This window comes from Tupaia chinensis, unplaced genomic scaffold, assembly GCF_000334495.1.
Source record: "Tupaia chinensis unplaced genomic scaffold, TupChi_1.0 Scaffold143992_1, whole genome shotgun sequence".
Lineage (NCBI taxonomy): Eukaryota > Metazoa > Chordata > Mammalia > Scandentia > Tupaiidae > Tupaia > Tupaia belangeri.
Genome location: NW_006203843.1, coordinates 232388 through 252967, shown reverse-complemented (window position 1 = coordinate 252967; position 20580 = coordinate 232388). Strand labels below are relative to the sequence as shown.

At 38.6% G+C, this 20580-nt stretch overlaps 1 protein-coding gene across 1 annotated transcript in view; it reads right to left on the bottom strand.

Annotated features, from left to right (window-relative positions):
* The window catches only part of WNK3 (WNK lysine deficient protein kinase 3), a 279743-nt gene that overhangs the window by 76867 nt on the left and 182296 nt on the right, over positions 1-20580 (bottom strand). The window contains 7 exon segments of the mRNA XM_027767181.1: positions 1380-2323; positions 3121-3259; positions 6277-6327; positions 6410-6565; positions 12879-12995; positions 16059-16206; positions 17584-17648. Coding sequence (XP_027622982.1) covers positions 1380-2323; positions 3121-3259; positions 6277-6327; positions 6410-6565; positions 12879-12995; positions 16059-16206; positions 17584-17648 — 1620 coding nt within the window.

Below are 20580 nucleotides of genomic sequence, written 5' to 3'. Positions count from 1 at the left end.
AAAAACTGTGTATTTGATGACCACAGTAAGCTATATAGCCCCAGCTAGGTACTATTTTATAGTATGTTCATTCTACTCACTGAGGTTTATGCCTAAAGTCAGACATGGGTTCTTGTGTATGTATATATCAGCTGTGCTTGCTATTGCAAATATTTAGACAAATTAAGTACATTAGCAAATTAATTAAATGGGGAGGATAGGCATAGAAAGCAATCATGGATAGCAGAGACAATGGGAGGAGGGTTGGACAGGGCAGAGGGTTAGGGACAGGGAATCAAGGATGGCAGAAAAAAAATGCAAAAAATACAAGACATAAGAAATGAAAAATTGTTTGTTGATAACACATATGTTGATGTGCTTGATTGAGTCAACAGACAGTGTATTTTGGATGAAAAATTCATTTTGTATACTGTAATGATGTATAGCATATTAATGTTAAAAAAAGAAAAGTAAATTAATAAAAAAAAAGAAAACAAGTCATGGGGAGGGCTGGCAGGTGGCGTGGGGGTTAAGGGCATTGAACTTCCACATGGCTGACTGTAGTTTGAGTCTGGGAACTGGCGGCTTGTTTTCTCACTTTCTTTCTCTCTCTCTCAGTCTGTCCCTCTTTGGTCAAATAAAATATATAAATAAATGGATGAATAAAATAATTCTAAAAATAAAAACACAAGTCATGGGGTTATAGATCGCTTTTACTTACCTTTTTTTTTCCAAATAAATTAAAACTCCCAAATCACGATTAAATTACAACTATGGTTTTTTTTTTTTAAAGATTTTTTTGCCATAGGACACACGAGCTAGCCAGAGAGAAATAGAGGGGTGAAAGTGAAAAATCACCCCCCAGAAGGGAATGGCCATGCCATGATCTCTTCTCTTCCATTCTCCTCTCAGGATTTTGGGCACACGTGTACAAGTACCAGGCATGTTTTTCAGGCTGCTGGGCCTAGGATTTGAACTGTGGCATCGACCATGAGTGATTCAGCACCTTAACCACCATATCACCTGGTCGCCCCAAAACCATAACATTTTTAAAGAGGAAACTGATAACTAACATGTTAAATGAAAATCTCAAAATAAGTTCTTCCTATCCACTAAAACAATCTATTAATCAGTTTCTGTTCTGTCATGAATACAAATATAGACATTGCTTCCAAGTTCTTAGCTAATTCACCAGAGGGCTCTCTTACCAAAGATAATTCTGCCATCTCTACTGAGAACTCTGGACACCTACAGCCTAACTCATGATCTTCTTAAATCCTTGTGACTTCCAAGTCTTGTGACATTGACAATTCTACTTCATAGGATAGACTTTTTGAAGAGAAGGTATCTCTTTAAAATCATAAACAAGCAACAAAGAACTAGTTAGAAAGAATACTTACATGTAAACACAATTCGCTGGGTACAGAAGTTATTATGTTCAGGTCCCTTTTGAATACTGATGTGTTAGCAGGCTGAGTCGCAGCCACAGTGGACAGAATTTTAGAGTCTGTCTGTTGGAAATTTGTGGATTGTGCGGGGTTATCTTGAATTCCACAGTGACTGATGGCTATTACTTCTGGAACTGGACAGGAAAGTATATCTTCAGCAGAAGAAGAAAATGGAGAGTCCAGGTTTTGGGTATCCTTCTGACTCTCAGGATAGATGCTAGAGATGCTATGCTCCTGGTAAAGCAAGTTTCTTAATTTTTCATCCAGAGTTTTAATTCGGTTGTCTGCAAACTCCATTTTGGGAGGTCTTTCCCCATCTGATTCTAGGACAGTAGCAGGTAGAAGGGTAGTTGGTTCAGGGCCAGGAGTCTGAGTAGAAATGACTGTCTTAGGAGAACTTGCTTCAGTATTCCCTGGGGTTTCTCCTTCTTGGGAAATAAATTCTGCATCCATAATTGGTTTCTGTACTGATAAGGATTGAGGCTTTTGATCAGACACAAATGCTGGAGTCATAAAAGAATTACCAGCAATCTGAGTTGATTTGATAGAATGGGCCATAAATACATCAGCCTGATTGGAAGTTTGGCAACATGAATATGCAGGTATGAATATGCCTATTTGGTTGATAAGTCCCTCATATTCCCCTGGAACTGCATGAACTGAAGAGGCAGAGTAATTGGAACTACTAGTAACTGATACTATTATCTGCCTATCATCTTCCACTTGATAAAGTATAGCTGGTGTCTCAGTTTCTAGACTAATACATTCAGAAATCTTACCATCAACTATATCCTTGTGTTCTGATTTAGAGATGAAAAGTGTACGCTGGCATGAATTATTTTCTATAGTGAGCAGTGTGTCCTGTGATATTTCCTTATCATTTGTGTTTCTTCGACCTGGAACAATAACAAAGAGCATGAGCATGTATATATGAGTACAAAACATGGGCTACTTCCCAAGCATAAAAGAGACAGGAGGATCAAGGGGCAAATGATAAGACTCAAAATCCACAAAGAAAATAAAACCTTTTCTCTTTATTTCATAAATACTAAATTTAAAATGGTTTAAAATTTACCTTAATAATGATATCTTCAAAAATTCTTATGATAATTCTCATAAAAATATCCACGAAAATGAATTAAAGGTATGGTAAACGTTGGGACCAGGAGATGCGTAATGGTTAGGTCACTGGACTCCAACGTAGTCAAGTGTGGTTCGAGTCCCAGACCTAGTGGCTTAAAACTCACACCAGGTTGGTTCTGACAGGTGGCATGGTGGTTAAGGGTACTGGACTCCCATGTGGCTGACTATGGTTCAAGTCCCAGATCTGGCAGCTTGCTTTCTCACTTTCTGGCTTCTTTCTGGCTCTCTCTCTCACTCTGTCCTTCTCTGGTCAAATTAAAATAAACAAACAAACAAATAAATAAATAAGTAAAGTTAAATAATTCTTTAAAAAAAAAAAAAACTCATGCCAGGCTTGCGTGACCAAAATCCTGAGAGGAAAATGAAGGTGAAGGGATTGAGGCATGGCCATTCAACCTGGGGGGTGATTTCTAGCTTTCTATTGCTCTCTCTCTGCCTCTCTAGTGAGCACAAATGCCCTATAGCAAATATCTCTTTTAAGGGGAAAAAAGGTATAGTATATATTTGGTATCCCTCCATATCAGGGCAAAGTTGGCTAAAGAACACTTACTAGGAAGTGAATGTAGATCAGGAACTATAGATGTGGAATGCTGAAGAAAAGGAGGAGATTGAGCCTCACGGTTTTTTATTGTTTGATTGATACAGAATCTCCACCGGCCAACAGGAGATGACTGAGGAGCAGATTCATTTATAAAAAGAATTCGTAAAAAAAAAAAAATCAATATTCTAAGTGATCATCAATTTGTTTACCTTACTGATGGAGGAAACCCAGTTGAAAATACCAATCTGTCTTATATCTCCATTTCCAATAGTAGTAGGATATGTGTAATTACTAAGATCAGATCTCCCAACCATGATAGTCTAAAGAACTAAGCATAAAATATCTTAAGAGAATTTGAAAATCTACTACAATAAACAATATATCAAAAGCAATTAGATGCAAGGCACATTTTTTTTTTGAAAATTAAAAAAAAGAAAAACACTTCTCTCATTGAAACCTACATCTCCTGTTTTGTATCCTGATTATGGTGGTGCTTATATAAATGTATATAAGTATTAAAATGTACAGAACTGGGACCAGCAGAATGGCTATGTCGCTGAATTCCCAGGTAGTTAACCACGATTCAACCCAGACCCGGTGGCTTAAACTCACACCAGGCGCATGTGCATGCATGCTCAAGATCCTGAGAGGAGAATGGAGGCGAAGGGATCGTGGCATGGCCATATCCCCCTGGGGGGAGATTTCTCACTTTCTGTCTCTCTGTCTCGCTCTGTCTTTCTGGTGAGTGCACATGCCCTATAGCAAAAACCTCTAAAAAAAAAATTTACGGGACCAGCAGTTGGTGCAATGGCTATGTTGCTGGACTCCCACAAAGTTGACTGCGGTTCTAGTCCTGGACCTGGTAGCTTAAACTCACGCAGGGCACGTGTGCGTGCGTGCCCAAATCTGGAGAGAATGGAGAAGGGACTGCGGCGTGGCCATCCCCACCGGGGGACGATTTCTCACTTTCGCTCTCTCTGTCTCTCTCTTTCTGGTGAATGCACGCACCCTATAGCAAAAACCTCTTAAAAAAATGACAGAACTGTACACCAAAAGAAAAAATTCATTTTTATGGTACACTAATTCAAAAAATAAAGTAAAATAAATCTTTAAATCTTTTTTTTAAACAGAGTTTTTTTGTTTGTTTGTTTTTCTATAGGGCACATACAGTCAACAAAGAGACAGAAAGTGAGAAATCGCCCCCTGGGGGATGGCCACGCTACAGTCCCTTCACCTCCATTCTCCTCTCAGGATCTTGGGTACACATGCACACATATCTGGCATGAGTTTTAAGTCACCCAGTCTGAGACTCAAACTGCGGTCAACTATGTATGAGTCCAGTGAAGAGTGATGTAACTATTATGCCACCTGCTGGTCCCAAATCCTTACATCTTAACTACTACTTTGTAACTCTAACTCAGTTAAGTAATTCTCTTTAATCTTTATCCACCTTTGTCACTCAGAAACCTGTTCAGATCTCTGTTAATGAGAAAAATAATATACAGGAAGTTTCTGGCATCCTAACATAGTGAAACTGAATTTCAAGATAAAAGCATCTGGTTCTTTTACTCCCATACCACCTTTTTCTTCTTCATGTTGTAATAACATTTTCTTCAGAGGCCCTTATTTATCTATGGATTCTTTCTCTCACCCAGACACTTAAAATACCGTGAAAGTATGTAAAATAAATAAATTAATAAAAATTAATAAAAATGCCTATAACTAGAGATGAAAGAATGGAGATATAACATCAGAAAGGACTATAGAAGGCCCTAATTTTAGTCTCTGGAAATTTATCTACTATATGATTTACAAAAAGTTATGAGTGATTAGAGCAGACAGAAGCATGGTATTAGTGGAAGGAAATCAAGATATGAATGACTACTAAAACCTAAAGCAAACTTACTTAGAATGTAATGGTTTTTGTTAAAAGCTGTCCAGCTCATCAGGAAAAATAAAAACTTGCCAGGTAAGTTTCAGTTATGCCATTAAAGATCATTAAAGTCCTGTGACACTTTTGTTGTAATATACCATGTAACAACTAAGAAATAAATCAATCAGATAAAGCAGGAACCCCCAAACCCTGCACCATGGACCAGGTACAGGTTGTGTGTTAGGAACTGGACAGCACAGGAGGAGGTGAGCAGCAGATGAGCAAGCAAAGCTGTATTTGTATTTATAGCTGCACTCTATCACTTGCATTGCTGTTTGAGCTCTGCCTCCTGTCAGCTCAGCAGAAGCATTACATTCTCATAGGAGCACAAACCCAATTGTGAACTGTATATGCAAGGAATCTAGATTCCATGCTCCTTATGAGAATCTAATGTCTGATGATGGGAGGCGAAGCTGAGGTGGTGATGCTAGCGTTGAGGAGAGGTTGCAAATACTGCATTATGATGAGCTGTATAATTATTTCATTATATATTACAAGGTAATAATAATAGAAATAAAGTACACAATAAACGCAATGTGCTTGAAACATCCTGAAATCATCTCTTCCCATACCTACTCTACTTTCCCCTAACCCACGGAAAACTTGTTTTCCACGAAACCAGTTCTTTGTACCAAAAAGGTTAGAGATAACTGAGATGAAGAATCAACACTTAGAGAAAATTTGCAGAATAGGTTTTAACTACTAGACTTTAAGTTCTGTTAAAAACATGGGAAAATCTAGGGTTGGCAGGTGGCGTAGCGGTTAAGTCGCTGGACTCCCACATTGCCAACCATGGTTCAAGTCACAGACCTGGTGGCTCACTGTCTCCTTTTCCCATTCTCTCTGGTCAAATTAAAAAATAAAAATAAATTATAAAAAGTAATTATTTTTTAAAATTGTGGGGAAAATCTACATTAAAAAACTATCAAATTGCTTTCTTGGCTAACATCTTTCCTAATGAAAGTATCTAAATTAAAGTTTCCTAATATCTTATTTAAAAAGCCAAATACTGGGGGCAGCAGATGGGGTGGTGGTTAAGGTGCTGGACTCCCATATGGCTGAAAGCAGTTCAAGTCCTGGACCTGGTGGCTTGCTTTATTACTTTCCCTTTTTCTCTTTCTCTGTCTCTCTCTGATCAAATTTAAAAAAAAAACAAATAATAATAACCAAAAAATTATTTAGAATTAAAAAAATAAAAAGCCAAATGGTAAATTTTATTACATTTACTTACTGCTGGTTTGAGTGGATGCAGAATTTATCTGTACTTGTTCAGATGGTCCTGTCTGAATTAAAAAAGAATACATAAGTGAAGAAGCTCTTGATACAGATCTAATAAGATGTATTTGCTAGGACAACTGCTCTTACTTGGCTATTGTTGGATTCCACAGTAATAGAGTCAACTCCAGTGGCTCTTTCTGCAGCAGAGTTAACATGAAGGATTTCCTGGGCTTGAACTACAATAGCCCTCAATTCTTCTACAAATTTTTCTTTCTCACTTTCCAGCACAAAGTTATCTTCGACCTGCCCAAAAGTAAAAGTAAAAGTCTATTTACGAGAATGAATTTAGTTTCTTCAAAATTATAATACTGTATCAAATAGTAACTACCATTAAAAAATTAAAATTGGGGGCTGGCAGGTAGTGTGGTGGTTAAGGATGCTGGACTCCCACATGGCTGACTGTGGTTTGAGTCCTGGACTGGTGGCTTACTATCTTACTTTCCCTCTCTCTCTAACTCTGCCGCTATGTGGTTAAAATTTTTAAAATGGATAGATAAAATTAAGTAAAACAATTATTTAAAAAAATTAAAATTGGGAGCCAGCAGGTGGCATGGAGGTTAAGGAGCTAGATCTCACATGACCAACGGTGCAGTTCAAGTCCTGGATCCAGCAGCTTGAAAATCATGCTGGGCACATGTGTGTGCATGCATGCCCAAAATCCTGAGATGAGAATGGAGAAGATGGGATTGTGGAATAGCCATTGCCTCTGGTGGATAACTCCTTACTTTCCCTCTAGCTCTCTCTGCTGAGCAAATATGATCTATCACAATAAAAAAAAATAGGTATGTAATTTTAAGTGTCATAACCTAATTAACAAAGATCAGTAATAAAATGCCATATGACACATTAAATTATTCTATGTGTTAATTTTTACTACTGACTGGAGAATCCAGTATTTTGAAAAATATCAAGGATTCCATAAATTGGTCATTATTCGAAGAACAAAACTGAGGCAATATTTAAAACTAGTATGTCTAGGTCTAGCTACAGTGGCACAGACTGTGCCAAAGCTTGGGAGGTTGAAAGCCCAAGTTTGGTTCCTAAGCCAACCTAAATATGCTGGACACAGTTGTACATGCCTATAATCCTAGTTAACTGAGAAACCTGCAGCAGGATGATCATAGTATAGTGAGACCTTGTCAAAAACACCTACCTCTGTCTCCTTCCCCTCCTTCTCCTTCTCTCTCTCATAAAGGAAAAAAAGAATAGGATATCTAAACGTAAAACCTTTTAAATTACAAATCACAAAATGTAACATTTCTAAAGCTCATAAAGAATGACTCAGGAGATCTTTTTTTTTTTTGAGAGGTTTTCGCTATAGGGCGTGTACGCTTGCCAGACAGACAGAGAGAGACAGAGAGACAGAAAGCGAGAAATCACCCTCCAGGGGGATGGTCACGCCACAATCCCTTCTCCTCCATTCTCCTCTCAGGATCTTGGGCACGCATGCACACGTGCCCGGTGTGAGTTCTAAGCCACCGGGTCTGGGTTGCGAACCGCAGTCGACTACGTGGGAATCCAGCGACATAGCCATTACGCTAACTGCTGGTTCCTGACTCAGGAGACCTTTAACTAAGTTGAACATTCACAAGAGATATAAATGAAGAGACAGTTCAAAAAATACTGTTTTTTTTTCCTCCTAATCGGCAACTGAGCATTTTATTTAATAGTATTAGTAGAAAAAACCAAACCTACATCAAATATATATACAACATGACACATTTTCAGTGTTTAAAGAACATTCTGAATATGTAATTTTGAAAAGTAATTACACTAGGTAGAAGCAGAGACTCTATGGAAAGATTAAAAATTATTACTGCTATAACTGACTGTATCATTAAGTACAAACTCAAAGGACTTGAGTCCTAGTTGGAGAAACTAGTTGGAGATGAACATGATAGACAGATTGTCCCCCATCTGAACCTTCATTCACCATCATTCGATAACCCTTCTTCAGGCCCAGGTCAGCAGCACATTTCTTGCCAACAATCATTAAGTGTCCAAGAAGACTTTCATCATCTTTTCAGAAATCTGGGATATATGTTTCTTAGGTATCACCAGGAAATATGATGGTGCTTGAGGGGAAATATCATGGAAACAACTTTCCTTGGATGAAAACTAATCATATTATATGTGATAGAGTTCTATGATCCTCAGAAGAAATAGAAATGATTTATAAGAAAAAATAAATTTCAACTTTTTTCCTAGTAGGGAGAACTATTAGGGCTAAATACTCTAGAGCCATCTCCCTCATCATGCTTCTAATGAATTTTCATTTTTAAAAAAATACAATAAAAGAAAGCTAGCAGATGGCATAGCAGTTATATCACAGGACACCCATTCGACTGAAGTTCGAGTCCTGGACCCAGTGGCATAAAATTTACACTGGGTGCATGTGCATGTGTGTCCTGAGATCCTGGCAAGAGAATGGAGGAGATGAGATTGTGGCATGGCCATATCCCCTGGGGGGTGATTTCTCACTTTCCCTCTCACTGTCATTGTCTCTGTCTGTGTCTCTCTCTTTGGCGAGTGCACACACCTTAACGCAAAAACCTCTAAAAGACGAAAATACAATAAAAGATAAATGATACGTGATACAAAAAGTAGCAATCCTTCATAGGTGAAAATATATAACTGTCAAAGGAAACCCAACATTGGACATAATACAGATTAGAAAAAATGTTTATTATTCAGTTGACTTAAAGTTGTAAAAAAAAAAGCCTTTTTCTTGTTCTTATATTATACATTATCTTCCAATTTCTAAGGAATTCAAAGTCAATTAACATAAAACTTTAAAAAGTATTAATGATCCCTACTGCATAAACTGTGCATTTTACAATTCATCAACCTTACTCTTCCAGCAAACCTAGGGATTTAAATAAGATGAAAATGTTAGCAATTTCCATAATCTTTAAATCTATGTGAACAAGTATCCTCATAGTCTAATTACTTGTAAAATGTAACCAGATCACTAGGCTACCATACTAGTATATAGATGAAATAATTTCTAGCAGCAAAACACGTACGTGGAATAGCCCACAACAAATGTTTTCATTGGACTATAGATTAATTTCTTTGCAAGAAATTATTTTAAAATATATTCTAAAATGTTGTTTAACTATGGGCAAATATGAAAAATATCAAAGATATTATCTCTACTTTTCCCAGTGGAAATCAGGTATAACCTTACTATTTCAACAAAAACAGATTCAAAGACAGCTTCCTCTTCATGCAAAGTATCAACCGCCATGGCTCTGTTAATTAGTGTTGGGTTAGTGATAGGTTCTTTTTTTTAACCATGCAACAAAGTCTTTTATTATGTATGCAGTTTTCAGATTATTCCTCAATCTCTCCATACACAGACAAAATTAAGTGTGCTGATACTGTAACTTGCAAACTTCATAACTGCCTATAGAAGGGAAAATTATCCTCAAAACATGCTTAACCAGAAGGCCGACAACCTAGAACTTGGAGATGAACATGACAGACAGATTGTCCCCCTTCTGAACCTTCATTCAACACCATTCGATAGCCTTTTTCAGGCCTAGATCAGCAGCACATTTCTTGCCCTCAATCATTAAGCGTCCAAGAAGACTTTTATCATCATCTTTTCAGAAATCTGGGATATATGCTTCTTGGGTATCACCAGAAAATGTGTTGGTGCTTGAGGGGAAATATCATAGAAACAAAGACACGTGTCATCCTCAAAAATTATTTTGGGGGAACCAGCAGTTAGCATAATGGCTATATCGCTGGACTCCCACGTAGTCGACCGTGGTTTGCGTCCTGGACCTGGTGGCTTAAAACTCACGCCAGGTGCGTGTGCATGCATGCCCAGGATCCCGAGAGGAGAATGGAGGAGGAGGGATTGCGGCGTGGCCATCCCTCCTGGGGGGTGATTTCTCGCTTTCTGTCTCTCTGTCTCTCTCTGTCTGTCTGGCGAGCTCACGCGCCCTCTAGTGAAAACCTCTCCAAAAAATAAAATTATTTTGGCAGGGATTGCCTTGCAGATGATCTTCCCGAAGATCGTGTTGCCACCATGCCAGGAGACCTAAGCCTTAGAGATCTCATCTGCTATCCCCTCTCTCCCACAGGGCTGCTGGAGTGGGGGGGGTCACAAAGAGGGAAGAAGGGGGGTGAGCCAGCAGAGGACAGGAGTGCCATTCTTTTTTTTTAAAGAGAGATTTTTTTGCTATAGTGTGTGTGCACTCGCGGGCGAGACAGAGAGAGACAGAAAGTGAGAAATAATGCCCCTAGCCCCATGCGTGATTTCTCACTTTCACTCTCACTTTTAGAAAAAAAAAAAAAAAAAAAAAAAAAAAAAAAAAAAAAGACTAGCCAGAAGTCAACCATGCACTTTAGGTTTTTATTCTTTGAAAGATAAGTTCAGCATATCACCAGCAAGGAAAGATATTTCTTCTTCAGACACAACAGAAAAATCGTAATTGTGCTCTAGGAACCACATGGTCATCATCACCACTTGCCCAGTTGATGTTGTTGGAAGGTGAGGCCTATCCCAGACTGGCCACAGGAATTTGGCAGGTCTCCTAGGGTTTCAGGGGAGGAGGTGGGGGCTGGGATGCCATTTCTTCCACCTCTCCTTGCTCCCCAGAAAATACTATGTTAAACAAGAGGCAGAAGTAACAAAATGATTAAATTTTTCAATGTCTAATTCTGCTTGGCTTTGGGAGGTATATTCAAAGAAAGTTAGCAGAAGCAAAAGCATTTTGCACTCTTCCTGCTACCCTAGCCTCACTACCCACTGAAAAAGGGGGGAGAATATAAAAATAAGCCTAATAATGGAAAGAAAATATTAGAAACTAAAGGAAATGATGAATATAACTTGTATGCCTATATGCATGATCAGTGACTAACATTGAAGTTACCTGAGTAGGCCAGCAGGTGGCATACTGGTTAAGGTTCTACACTCCCACATGGCTGACCAGAGTTCAAGTCCCAGACCCGGCAGCTTGAAACTCATGCCAGGTGTGTTTACATGCATGCCTATAATCCTGAGAGGAGAATGGAGAATGGATTGTGATGTGGCCATTCCCCTCAGGGATGATTTCCCACTTTCTCTCTCTCTGGCAAGCGAATGTCCTACATTAAATTTCTCACTTTCCCTCTCACTGTCTCTGTCTCTGTCTCTCTGGCAAGCACACACAACCTAAGGCACACAAAAAAAGGTACCTGGGTAATTCTTGGTTTTTGTTTTCTCCTCCATTCTCCTTTTGTGATTTTGGACACAAATGCACACATTCCCGGCATGATCTTCAAGTTACAGGGCCCAGGGCTAAAACCGTGGAGTTGCCCATATGGGGTCTGGCTGCCTTAACCTCCATGCTATCTCCAGGCCCTACCTGGATAGTTTTATAAACTATTGATTTTTAGGCTGCACCTTCAAAGATTCTGTTTTAATCAAGGACCTAGACAACAGGATTGTTTTCTAGAGAAAGATTTTTGCTATAAGGCACATGTGCTCGCCGTAGAGACAAAGAAAGACAGAAAGCAAGAAATCATACCCCCACGGGGGGTGGCCACACCGCAATCCCCTCTCTTCCATTCTCCACTCGGGATCTTGGGCATGTATGCACACATGCCCACAGTGCGTTTTAAGCTACTGGGTCCAGGACTCAAACCGCAGTTGACTATGTGGGAGTCCTGTGACATAACCATTATGCCATCTGCTGGTCGCACAGCCCAATTGTTTTTCATTGATTTTAACACATACCCAGAGATAAGGAACACTGATCTAGAACATCTCTTTTTTTTTTTTTGAGAGGTTTTTGCTATAAGGCATGAGCGCTTGCCAGACAGAGCAACAGAAAGCGAGAAATCACCACCCCCCCAGGGGGGATGGCCACGCCACAATCCCTTCTCCTCCATTCTCCTCTCGGGACCTTGGGCACGGACACACACGCCCCCGGCATGAGTTTTAAGCCACCAGGTCCGGGACGCGAACTGCAGTCGACTATGTAGGAGTCCAGCGACACAGCCATTATGCTAACTGCTGGTCCCGTTCTAGAATATCTCTTAATAAAACTCTTCCATGTTGTTTTCCAGATAAATATAATGAAAGCAAAATCAGAAACATGAGTTACCCTTAATCATAAAAAATTTAGCTATTTACAAATACCAGAAATGAAATTAATTACTTTTGATCATAACAAATTTAACTCTGTACAATATTAAAATTAAACTGTACTCTTTCTAAAAAGATGGTTCCAAGGCCAGCCCAGGGCATGATGGTAAAAGCACCTGGCCCAAATTACCAACCATACAGTTTGAGTCTCAGATCCAGCAGCCTGAGAAACACACCAAGCATGTGCACGCGCACGTGTGTGTGTGAGATGGAGAAGGGATTGTAACATGACCATTCCACATGGTGCAGTTCTTTCTAATTCTCCCCGCCTCTTCTCTCTCTCTCTCTCTGGTGAGTGAATGAGCCCTCTAGCAAAATTTAAAAAAATGACTCTGAATAAATGGAAGCAGAGTTAGGAGGAAAGAAAAGACATAGAATGTTGAAGGGAAAATTATTTAGTTTTGCTGTATTTACCATATAGTCTGAAATATCCTCTGGTGCGTCGCCATCAACATCAAACTTGAAGGTAACCATCTTATTGTTGTGTGTCTCCAGCTGACACTCTACCATGTTGTCTCCAGAGGTAGACACCTAAGTGCAAACATTTCATCCATTCAAGTCAGTCATTGTCTTCTCTTTGCAAATTGTGAGGACAACATCAAAATGAGTTTATATATAATGAAAGTACCTCTTAGGGTCTTTTATCAGGAAAGGAAAGGAAAGGAAAGGAAAGGAAAGGAAAGGAAAGGAAAGGAAAGGAAAGGAAAGGAAAGGAAAGGAAAGGAAAGGAAAGGAAAGGAAAGGAAAGGAAAGGAAAGGAAAGGAAAGGAAAGGAAAGGAAAGGAAAGGAAAGGAAAGGAAAGGAAAGGAAAGGAAAGGAAAGGAAAGGAAAGGAAAAGAAAAGAAAAGAAAAGAAAAGAAAAGAAAAGAAAAGAAAAGAAAAGAAAAGAAAAGAAAAGAAAAGAAAAAAGAAAATGAAAGGAAAAGAAAATGAAAGGAAAGAAAAGAAAAGGAAAGGAAAGGAAAGGAAAGAAAAGGAATGTGATCCGTGGGAGCTGGTCCCATAGCACAGTGGTTAGGAGAGTCAGGTCTCACATGGCCAACCAAGGTTCAAGTCTCCCAGACTGAGTGGCTTAAGAAACATGCTGGACAAATGTGTGTGCATGCCCAAGATCCTCATGCAAAGGAGAAATGGAAGTAAAAGGATTGTGGAATGACGACGCCCCATTGGGAGGTGCTTTCTCTCTCCCCCTCTCTCTGGAGAGTGAATACACCATCTGGAAATTAAATATAAATAAGTAAGCAATAGAAATGAGATCCCTTGGAAAAGAATACAGGCTGAAATTTTTATTAAAAAGTTAAGTAGTCCCTGTAGCCATGTGCAATATAAAGATCTAAATTCAGCTATTCATTTCTGAAATTCTCATAATTCTACAAATTGACTCTAAGAAAAGAAGAGCCACTGGTTGTAGAAATGTAAAGTGGTCCTGTTTTTCTGGGTAGCAATCTGACAACATATATTTAGAGACTTCAAAAACCTTCATGTTCTTTGACCCATTAATTCTACTTCTAGGGATCTATACTGAGGAAATAATTACAGACAGATACAAAGAATTATTCAAGGATGTTTGCTTCAGATAGGGAGAGACAGACAGACAGACAAAAAGAGAGGAAGATAGAAACTTAGAAGACAGACTGAGAGACAGAAACTAAAGGAAGAACAGAGAAGATAATTAAATTCTATCCACATACAAAGAACTATCTAATGAAGCCATTGAAAATATGCTATTTAGAAATTAATTGACACTGGAAAAATGTATATATTAAGTTTTTTTAAAAAGGTAGAATAGGACTGGTCTCATAATACAGTGCTTAAGTATTATGTGGAGGCAGCTGGATTCCCCCCTGGCCCACCATAATTGGAATCCTTGCCCTGGGGGATTGAAAAACATTCCAGGCCCATGTGCATGCATGCCCCAAATCCTGATGGGATGCACAAATGGAGAGAAACAGGATTGTGGCATGATCAAGCCCCATTGGGGGGGGTACTTTGTCTCTGTATGTCTCTTTCTCTCTCTGTATGTTTCTGTCTCTGTGGTGAGCACAAGTTCCCTCTGGCAAGAAAAAAAAGATAAATATAGAATTGCATATAGGTTTAGGCATCCATCTAAAATGTATTAACACATTGGTTAGTGAAATGGACATCAGAGTCTGATCTGGATTCAGACATAACTATCACTTGCTAGTTGAGTGACTAGGCAAATTAATTTACTTCTCTGATCTTCAATATTCTAATTTGCAAAGATAAGTATACTATGACTACCATACAGGGTTGTTAAAGGATTAAATAATAAAATAAATGTATAACATGTGAGGTACCTATCATAAAATAATTTAATAGATTTCCACTACTGTTACTAGCACTACTATTACAACCTTAATAACAAAAAATGCTACACATGCATGTAGAAAATAAGATAACACAAACTGAAACATTAACATGAGCTACCCCTAAGTGGTAGTTACAAGTAATTTTTCCCTTATATTTCTCTTATATTTCCCAAGTTTAACAATTAACACATAATTCTCTTGTAAGAATTTTTTTTTTTGCCATAGGGCACATGTGCTTACCAGAGAGAGACAGAGAGAGTGAAAGAGAGAAATCATCCCCCAGGGGATGGCCATGTTGAAATCCCTACTCCTCCATTCTCTCCTCTGGACTTTGGACACACATGCAAATGCACCTAGTATGATTTTCAAATCCCTGGGTCAAGTATCTGAACCGCAGTCAGCCATGTAGGAATCCACTGCTTTAATCACCACACCACTTGCTGGCCCAAGAAAAAAATATTTTTGACTTTTTGCCATAGGACATGTGTACTCAATGGAGAGAGACAGATACAGAGAGAAGAAAGTGAAAAATCACCCCTATGGGGGATGACCATGCTGCAATCCCTTCTCCACTCTCCTCTTGGGATTTTTGGGCAGGCATGCACACAAACATGTGCCCAGAGCAATTCTCAATCTAATGGGTCCAGGACTCGAACTGTGGTGGCCCGCATGGGAATCCACCTCAACCACCATGCCACCTGCTAACTCTAAGAAATCTTTTAATGAAGGGAAAGTTAGTTTAGAGGGTTTTATAATAATCTACACCGCCTCCCATAGCATTGCTCCTTTTTAACCTTACAACTCTACATGTACTCTTTATTTTACATTTATAATTATACTTACTTATTTATGGGATACAGAGACCAGAGACCATTTTAAGTATACAAATACAATGTGTAATGAGGTTAATTAGCATATGTATCATCTCAAACATTTACCATTACTTTTCTACATGTACTCTTTTTTTTTTTTTTAGAGGTTTTCGCTATAGGGTGCGTGCGCTTGCCAGACAGACAGAGAGAGACATAGAGACAGAAAGCGAGAAATCACCCCCCAGGGGGGATGGTTACGCCGCAATCCCTTCTCCTCCATTCTCCTCTCAGGATCTTGGGCACGCATGCACACATGCCCGGCGTGAGTTCTAAGCCACCGGGTCTGGGACGCGAACTGCGGTCGACTATGTGGGAGTCCAGCGACATAGCCATTACGCTAACTGCTGATTCCCTCTACATGTACTCTTAAGTAAATCAGTTACACACTGACCTGAAGGACAGTAAGCTGAAATTTAGTTCCTTTTTCTGGTCGAGGACATGAAGCTCTTCTCTGTTTGATCCGATCCTGTTTGCCATTTCCACTTGGGTTATCAAGGCTATTGGTGTTTTCCTTCACAGATGCCACATCTTGATTCAAGCTAGTAATTAAAAAAAAAAGAGTGATGATACTAATTGTGATGGTAAAATACTAAGATAAACTACAAATTATAAAATCATAAATAAAGAATTTAAGGATAAATCCATATATACTACAATATTTTTTTAAAAGTTATGACTGTACAACTCTGTGAATATAAGCCACTGAATTATGCACGTCATTTTTTTAAATTGCCAGAGTGTGTGCATTCACTGGAGACAAACAGAGAGGAGGAGGAAAAGAGAGAAAGTACTCCCCAGTGAGGCATTGTCATGCTGCAATCCGTTCTCTGCCATTTCTCCAACTTGGGATTTGGGGTATGCTTGTACACATATTCAGAGTTTTTTTCAAGTTTCTGGACCAGGATTTGAATCACAGTTGACTGCATGGGATTCAGTTTACTTAACCACTAGGCTATGGGCTGGCCCAGAATTACATACTTTAATCAGGAGAATTATATAGTATATGAATTATATTTCAATTAAGCTATCTTTTCAAGTTTTGAAAAACTTAGATCATATTGTATTTATTTCACAAATTATCTTCTCACAGTGATGAGGATGGAATACATACATTACCAGCGATAGACCTCTGTGAAATGGAACCTTTAATTAGGGGATACACTCAATCAATTTCATCTTACTTGTTTGGGGGTTACCTCATTAATATGTTCAGATAATACTTCTAAAACCAAAACAAAGTATCACTTTAAATATACCTGTTTACATAATGAACTCTAAAGGGGATAGACAGACCAGGTATGGGTGACAGGAATAGTGCAGAAGGCAGAACAAAAAATGAAAATAAATAATGTATAAGTGGTTCGGAATGACTAATTGTAACTAGTTTTATTTTACAGATTCAAATCAATATGATTATGAAAGGGCACACTAACTCTTAGTTTTTCTTTATCAAAGGCATTTTAATGATTTTCTTCAATAAACTTGAAGGTACTTCAATAAACACAAAAATTCTCATATACATATTTCAAATTTAAATCACAAGATCAATAAGCACTAAACAGACATCATTTCTATAAACAGATACAATTTTAATTAATTTTCAAGTATTTTCTCCTAAAATCTAATCTGTACAGACGTCTACACAAGAAAAAAAAAATTCCTAAATTTCTTATTTCCCTTTTTAACCCTTTTAAGCTTTTCTTAAAATAGAACAATATAAATGAAGAGAACAAAAAACAATTAATACTCTCACAATCTATATGATGAAAAGAGTAAAAATAATACCTACCGTTTTTTATTAAACACATATACAATACAAGAACACAGAAGCTTCTCCAGTCAAAAAAGCACTTAATGAATACATATATTTTAGCATACCCACATCGTTTTCATGGCAGTAATTTGAAAATACTTACCTTCGAGCTAAATCTGGTTTTAGAAGAGTTGCTTGTTGTTCAACTCCAACTGGTTGGGTTATAGGCTATAAACAGTACAGAAAAAAGTGGTTAGGACAACAGCAAAATTCAAGCTAAAGATACAATTTCCTGCTATTTCAGAAAACATGATTGGGCCTAGCCCTGTGGTCCAATAGTTGAGGGAGCCAGATCCCACTAGACTGATTAGGGCTTGAATTTCAGCCCTGCTTGAAAAACTTCTTGGGGGTGTGGGGGATCAGCAGGTGGGATGAAGCCTAAGTTGGCTGGTTCCCACAATGTTGAATTCACAGTTCAAGTCCCGGATACAGCGACTTGTAAATCACTCCAGGTACATGTGTGCACGCCCAAAATACCAAGAGGAGAATGGAGAAAGAATTGCAACATGGCCATCCCTTCTGTGGGGCAATTTCTTACTATCTTCCCCAATTCCCTGGTGAATTCATTTGCCCTACAGCAAACTGAGAAAAAAAAAAAAAGAGAGAGACGAGAGAAATACTTTGGGTAGGAGTGCATGCATGCTGAAAATCCCTACAGGATAGAGAAATGAAGAAGAGATTATGGCATGACAATGTCCCATAGAGTGGTGCTTTCTTCCTCTCACTGCTCCCCATCCTGGCAAATATACATGTCATCTGGCAATTAAGAAAAAAGAAAGAAAACGTGATTGTTATATTACATATTTTGGTTACCTTGCAAATTACGTATTAAACAGAGCATCTATATTACTGAATGTCTATAGCAATCTTATTACTCATATTAATATCAAATACAAAGCAAAATAAAATGTAGCAATATATCTTATTCATCAAGATTTTTCATTAAAAAATTAGTACTGTTTGGGACCAGCAGTTGGCATAATGGCTATGTCACTGGACTCCCATATAGTTGACTGTGGTTCGAGTCCCAGACCTGGTGGCTTAAACTCATGCTGGGTGCATGTGCGTGAGTGCCCAAGATTCTGAGGGGAGAATGGAGAAGAAGGGATTGTGGTATGGCCATCCCCCCCTGGGGGGGGTGATTTCTCACTTTCTGTCTCTCTGTCTCTCTCAGTCTTTCTGGTGAGCACACGTGCCCTATTGCAAAAACCTCTCCAAAAAAAAAATTAGTACTGGTTTATATAATTTTGTGTTAATTTTCAATTGAGTTTCTAGTTCTGGATGTAATACTTAATATTACTACTTAAAAGAGGGGTTACTGTCATTACACAAGAAAATAAATCAATGACTTCAGCTTTAACATATTATATGTGATTGTATGTCTCTCTCTTTCTCTCTCTCTCTCTCTCTTTCTCTCCTCTTTTCACTAAACTACCGTCAATTATCCCTCTGAGGTGTTGGGATCCTGCAGCTGGAACACTGTCTTCTAGGAAAAAAGTTTAAGCTCCTGAGACTCAAATATCAACTCTGCTGGGAAATAATTTTAAACATGTCCTAATCCATTCTCTATGCACTGCCACTGGCAACAGCACACAGTGATCTTCAGATCTAAATTTAACAAAACCCATTACACTTCCCTACTCATTTGAAACCTATGATGATTTCTCATCTTTGTAAGGTTAAATACTCTCAGATGGCAAATAAGTCATCAATGAATAGAACTCTGCCTGTTTCTTTAGCCTTCTCTCTCTACCGGAAGATATACTGAATTGTAGCTCCTCTATACTCTGTCTCCTACATACTGTGTCTACTTATGTTCTACCTGCAAGGATTATTTTAACCCCTTTTCAGTCCTGTACATTTAGTTAATATGTGGACAGAATTCCACAAGAGGTCTCTTAACAGTGATTTCCAGAAGCAAATCAACAAAGTTGCCTCAAGGATTCTTCTAAAAACATAAACCTTACTTCATATCTTGTTTTTGTTTTAATTTGCCAGAGGGTACGTGCACTCACAGAGACAGAGAGAGAGAGAGAGCAGGAAAGTGAGGAAGCACCTCCCATAGGGGATGGTCATGACGTAATCCCTACTCTTTTTCTCCTTGTGGGATTTTGGGCACACAGGCACACATGCCCAGCCTGTTTCTCAAGCTGTTGGGTCCAGGATTCAAACCTTGCTGTCAACAATATAGGATCCAGCCACCCCAAATGCCATGCTACCAGATAGCCCTCATACCTTGGTTTCTAAACTACAAGGAATAATTGTTTCTTAGGGAAATGACAGATACTGGAACTGGGATAAGTAAAATACAAAATGAGCCAAGAATATCTTGCTATATCCAAAAACAAAGAACTGCACAATGATGGGGACATATGAAAAGTACACAGAAACCAGCTTGAAGGAGCTCCCATTGCCCAAATCTGAGAGAATTTAGGCATCAAATAAGTAATGATAGTAAAAGAATATGTCCTATTCAGCAAAATAAGAATCTGTAAATTCATACTAATACAAATGAAGAAATAAATAAATAGAGAAGAGAAAGATCTTACTTATAATAAGTCAACTAATAATATCTGAAGGAATGATAGTTATAAAATCATCGACTGATGCCAAAACTAGAACAAGATATTTTCATGGTTTTGAAGTATCTCCCTACAGATTACTTTTTAACCACAAAGGCAAAAAAACGGTAACTTTAAAATAGAAGAATTTGGCAGGTTCCACCTTAACTAAGTAATCAACTTCCCTAATTTAACTTCCCCAATATTGGAACAAACCAACATTACATGCCTCCTAATAAAATCTGCAAAGAACATAGTGTCGGGACCAGCAGATTGCATAATGGTTACATCACTGTACTCCCATGTAGTCAACTGTGGTTCAAGTCCTGGACCCAGTGGCTTAAACTCACGCCAGGCACGTGGGTGTGCATGCCCAAGATCCCAAGAGGAGAATGGAGGAGAAGGGATTGCAGCATGACCATCCCCACTGGGGGGTGATTACTTGCTTTCTGTGTCTCTCTGTCTTTTTGGCAAGCGCACACGCCCTATAGCAAAAACCTCTCCAAAAATAAAATGAACGTTGTGTCACTAACATGGCA